At 28.7% G+C, this 5,969-nt stretch overlaps 1 protein-coding gene across 1 annotated transcript; it reads right to left on the bottom strand.

Annotated features, from left to right (window-relative positions):
- Positions 1–440: 440 nt before the first annotated feature.
- Positions 441–1,731, bottom strand: LOC149177999 (uncharacterized). The gene has a single exon (XM_089423517.1). It carries the CDS (start codon positions 1,214–1,216, stop codon positions 761–763), a length of 456 nt encoding a protein of 151 aa, XP_089279643.1. The 5' UTR covers positions 1,217–1,731; the 3' UTR covers positions 441–760.
- Between the last annotated feature and the right edge of the window lie 4,238 nt (positions 1,732–5,969).

A 5,969-nucleotide genomic window follows, 5' to 3' on the forward strand; every position in this document is an offset into this window, starting at 1 on the left:
CACTAGCGTTTTTAATACACACGTCAAGTTTATATAACTTTTACACCTCTTTTGTATTGTTTTATGTGAACTTTATGTTTTTTTTTATATTAAAAAAAAATATTTTTCCATAAATAGAAATTAGAAAAACAACCATATATCTTTAATAACAATAAAGCATGTTTTTTATTGGAATGAAACCAATTTACAAATTATACTAAAAGGAGACACAAAATTAACATTTTGCATTCTATGTGTCACATTTATAAACTATAGGACAATGTACAACTTCAAAAAAAGTAATCTCTTTTCCAATAAATAGAGATTAGAAAAACAACAAATACATATATATATCTAAAATAAATCATAACATCCTTAATAAATATATTTATATAAAATAAATCATAACATCCTTCATAAAAATCAACCATTATTGGAGTGAAACCAGTTTACAAGTTACTATTAAAAAGAAGGACATGGAATTAACATTTTTTAATCTATGTAAACGTACAAACCTTACAGACAGGAAAAGCTCTTTCTGTGATTGCTCAATCTCCTATACAATTAAAAACGATAAATCATCTGCAAAGTGCAAACCACTAGGCGGTGCAATTCAAGTCATCTTGAATTATGTACTATTGACAGATTATTGGATGATTTACAGATTATTTATTTGAATATACAGAAACACTATGGAAACCGAACACCGTAAATTTCTGAAGAGAGGGAGCGAGCAACGCCGGTCTCCTGGATTTGTGTAACCACGATCTGCTTTTGGAGGTCAGATTCTTCCTAACGCCGTCTTCACTTCCGGATCATTGTACTTCTGCCCCAAATTCTCATTCATCGAACTGCAGCCCTCGCCGGGAAGATCCCACATCGAATCCGCGCTCCTCCGAAGCCGCACCGCCCTGGACGCCTCTTTTCTGGCGGCTGCCAACAGTCTAGCGGCCAAGGCCATCAAATTCTCAGCCGACAGGTCAGACTCGAGGGCGGAGAACGGCAAGAGAAAGTAGAGCTCGCCGAGCCGGAGCTCCTCTGCCGTCTGCAGGGGACGGCAGTTAACGGCGTAGAGATCACGGGAGTGACAGATGAAATGGCGAGGGTGGTGTTGCAGCACTCGCTTTATGCTAACCGGTGACGGAAATTTGTCCACCTGGCCATTGAGGTGAACAACCCTAATGACGTCGGGATTCACCACTTTCGCCTGCCGGTGGCACGAGACAATCAAACCCATAGTTCGTCTACTTCTTTGGACACACTGGAAGAAAAATAAAAATCCAGTTAGCCAAATGGATCTTGAAAATGGATAATGGAGCCGCCGCCCAGGTTGAGAAAATGAAGAGTCGATGAAACATTGGACAAACCCCAGAATTTGTAGTTCAGCGCTTTCTTTCGACTGGTGGGATTTTAATTACCCCAGAATTTGTGGTTCAGCGCTCTCGTCATGCCGGTGGGATTTTTAGTCCAAATTTATTTAGCTTCCTATTTAGCCCATTGCGCAGCCGTTAATGTGCAAGGGTTGAATTTAAACCAGTAAATTATTAACGGTACTGCCATTGCCTGCCATGCAGCAGGCTATAACTCTCGCCTCCACTAATATGGCCGGAAAAACCAGGATCAGACAAAGCTGAGTTAGCGATGATGCTTGTTTGTCAACTCTATAAGGAAAATTATTGCGTCTCTACTGGAAGTTGCAGTAAGAAATACTGCTACGTGGGAAGAATTACACTACAGTAGGTGCAACACTGACTGAACCTTGAAACTACCGATGGTATATGTTGCAAATTAGGAAGCACGTGAACAATTATACACCTAAATATTGTACGTTATGGATTAGTTTTAATTAAAAACAGTTTTCATATTTTAGGGCGCACATCTGAGTTTTTGCATCATGGTATCTTCTCGAGTTTTGGATTTTATGAGTGACTAGTAAAAGAATATATCTTGGATTTTATGGCGGATTCATATAATCTATTTATTGTATTTACGGTAATAAGATGTATTTATAATTTAGATAAATATTTTAGTTTATTAAAAAAATTGAAATGTTTATATCTAGATAGAGAGGGGCTGGTGATGTTATTTTTTATGATTTTTTTAAAATGCATTTTTAGTATGTAAATGGATTTGAATTTATTAATATTTTTAATATACTTAATTTATATAGATTTAATAGTTTAATTTTTTTTTGATGGAAAAAAATATTTCAGTAAATAAAATTACATGTGCCCAAATCTATTGGCTAAAGAGAGCAAAATTCACCGACAAAAAAAAAAAAAATATATATATATATATATAATAGATGGATAAAGTTGCTTCTTGGTTATCAAAAAATCTCAGAGAAACAACTGGAAAGGCTCCAAAAAGAGTATCATAATATGTCTGAATATATGAAAAATAAAATGTTGCACAAAAAGAATATCGTCAAAACTTGTTATTTAAATTATTTGTAATGGCGTAGTCTAACTTATAGAAGAAATAATTTTTTTCCACCGGAATTCACCAGAACTAGGTAATACAATTTCAAGATTTTTTTGTTTGTTTAAAATAGATTCAACGCCGTCAAAAACCCCATGGGCACTCAAATTATGCAGATTAAATAATTTAAACCCAACTTTTTAAAAATCGGATTTTGATCAAAATTAACCAAAAAAAATGTCATGAAAAAAGTAATTTCTTCTATTAATTAGACTACTATAAGTTAGACTACACCATTTTTAATTACCTTACTACATTTCTTTTTTGTTGAATTGACCCATGGGAAATTTGAACATTGAATCTCGTGTTCTACATAATACTTCTTAACACAATAATTGTCTATTGAGCATGGTTGTAACTGTTTCTTTTAATTAAGGAAAATAGTTATATTATATTAACATCTCTAAATTCCTAATTAATCATAATTAGGTAACAACTTGTCATTTGGTTTTCCAACCTAAGTCAATGTCACAATGTAAAATAAATGAAGTAAATCATAAAAATAAATCTTTCCTGGAGCCTAGGGTGTTACATCCCCCCACCCCACCCCCAAATGAGGAACATCGCCCTTGATGTTCTTTTCTTCTTTTTTATTCAAGAAAACAATGTTGGATAAGCTTCCTCCATAAATCCCTCTTCCCAGGTGGCCTCATCTGGGCCAAAGTGCTTCCACTTCACTTTAACTTGGGTGATGACTCACTTTTGCAAGGTGGTTTCTCTCTGATCAAGAATACGAAGAGGTTCTGCCAGAAACTCTCCTTCCGGTTCGACCTCAAAGTACAGTAGGACTTCGGCGTACATCACATAAAGAGAGACATTTATCAACGCGTTTCGAACCAACTAGTGTGGTTCATCGTTAGGACAAGTTGAAAAACAGATCCAGTTTAGCAAGTTAAATAGTTTGAGCAGAGCCTCCAACGGCTAACTTGACCAACGGCTAGTTTGACTCTAGGACCGGGGTCAAAATTATTTTATTAATTTAATTAGTAATATTTAGGACCAATCCCTTAAATATATATATATATATATATATATATATATATATATATATATATATAAATATAATATTTTTTTTAAATGGGTATTTAGTTAAAAAACAATATTAAAAAACTAAGTTAAATAGTATTTAAAATGAAATTTAGTTAAATAAAGGTAACTTAGTTTTAAAATGAAATTTAGTTAAATAAAGGACCTTATAATTAAGTGCCTAAATACAAATATATAAAGTAAAAATGTATTATAAGTTAATTAATAATTAAGTGGAAAATTAGTTACATAAAGGACTTATAATATCTGAATAAAATAAAGTAAAGTCAAAAGGATGCTAGGTTAGTTAGAAAATTAGTTAAAAAGTATAAGTTGATTAGAATTTAAATGGAAAATTAGTTATAAAAAGATCTTCTAATATAAGAATGCATAGAAGTAGTATAAAATATATATAAAAAATTGAAATGGGTGCTTGAGAGTATTATTAAAATTACAAGCTAAATAGAATTCACATGGAAAATTAGTCACAAAGGACCTTATAATAAGAAATGAAAAAATTAACTCTCTAAAAATAAAAAAATAATTAAATGAAAGGAGAAAATAATGATGAGAAAACATAAAAGTCTTAAAACATAAATAAATAAATAAATAAATAAAATAAAATAAAAATAATAAAAAATTAAAAAATGAATTAAAAAATAAATAAATAAATAAAAATAAATAAATAAATAAAAAAAAAAATAAAAAAAAAATAATAATAATAATAATATATAAAACAATAATAATAAATATATATAAAATAAAATAAAATAAAATAAATAAAAAATAAATAAATAAATAAAAAATAAAAAAATAAATAAATTAATAATAATAATAATATTTATATAATAGTTACGATCATAATCATAAAAAAAAAAAAAAAAAATATCAGTAAGAAGTAAATAGAAAGAGCGTCAGAAAAGAAGGAGAAGAGCCTGAAAAAGCCTGAAAATTTAGGGAAGCTATTGAGATTGAAAGAAGGCCAAACAATCTCAATAGGGATGACGGATGGAAGATCAATAGATATTGGATCCCCGCCCTTTCATCCTAGTCTTTCTCTTCCTCCCTCCCCCTCGCCCCCTTTTTTTTTCTCTTCTTCTTTGCTGTCGTTGGTGCTCTTTCTATTTACTTCTTCCTGATATATATATATATATATATATATATATATATATATATATATATAGATATAGATATATATATATATGATCGTAACTATTATATAAATATTATTATTATTATAAATTTATTTATTTATTTTATTTATTTATTTTTATTTTATTTATTATTTTATTATTTTATTTTATATATATTTATTATTATTTTATATATTATTATTTTATTTATTTATTTATTTTTATTTTTATTTATTTATTTATTTATTTTATTTTTTTAATTTTTAATTTTTAATTTTTATTATTTTAATTTTATTTATTTATTTATTTTTATTTATTTATTTATTTTTTAAGACTTTTATGTTTTCTCATCATTATTTTCTCCTTTCATTTAATTATTTATTTATTTTTAGAGAGTTAATTTTTTCATTTCTTATTATAAGGTTCTTTGTGACTAATTTTCCATGTGAATTCTATTTAGCTTGTAATTTTAATAATACTCCTAATCAAGCACCCATTTCAATTTTTTATATATATTTTATATTACTTCTTTGCATTCTTATATTAGAAGATCCTTTTTATAACTAATTTTCCATTTAAATTCTAATCAACTTATACTTTTTAACTAATTTTCTAACTAACCTAGCATCCTTTTGACTTTAATTTATTTTATTCAGATATTATAAGTCCTTTATGTAACTAATTTTCCATTTAATTATTAATTAACTTATAATACTTTTTTACTTTATATATTTGTATTTAGGCACTCAATTATAAGGTCCTTTATTTAACTAAATTTCATTTTAAATACTATTTAACTTAGTTTTTTAATATTATTTTTTAACTAAATACCTATTAAAAAAAAATATTTTATATATTTATATATATATATATATTTAAGGGATTGGTCCTAAATATTACTAATTAAATTAATAAAATAATTTTGACCCTGGTCCTAGAGTCAAACTAGCCGTTGGAGGCTCTGCTCAAAGTATTTAACTTGCTAAGCTGGATCTGTTTCTTCAACTTGTCCTGACGATGAACCACACTAGTTGGTTTGAAACGCGTCGACAAATGTCTCTCTTTATGTGATTTATGCTGAAGTCCTACTTATAAATATTATGGATCACAGAAGCCTCAATTCAACAACATATATTCTCTTAGATCATTACCTGAATATTTTCCCATTTTATTATATGATGTGGGTTGTACGCATATTGTTTTAACAATGAGACATGAAAAACATCGTGGACCCAAATGTGGATTAGTAATGTAATTTTATAGGCTACCCGTTCGATTCATTCCAAAACTTGAAAAGGTCCATAGTACCGGGGTGCTAACTTAGCACAACCCCTCCACTGTAAGGAACTT

Source organism: Pinus tabuliformis, chromosome 4_1 (assembly GCF_031772625.1).
Source record: "Pinus tabuliformis cultivar Carrire ecotype Pingquan chromosome 4_1, CPIR1, whole genome shotgun sequence".
Classification (NCBI taxonomy): Eukaryota; Viridiplantae; Streptophyta; class Pinopsida; order Pinales; family Pinaceae; genus Pinus; species Pinus tabuliformis.

What these genes read in the sequence shown, in the direction of transcription:
- LOC149177999 (XM_089423517.1), bottom strand. Translation starts at nt 1,216, where the DNA reads ATGGGTTTGATTGTCTCGTGCCACCGGCAGGCGAAAGTGGTGAATCCC.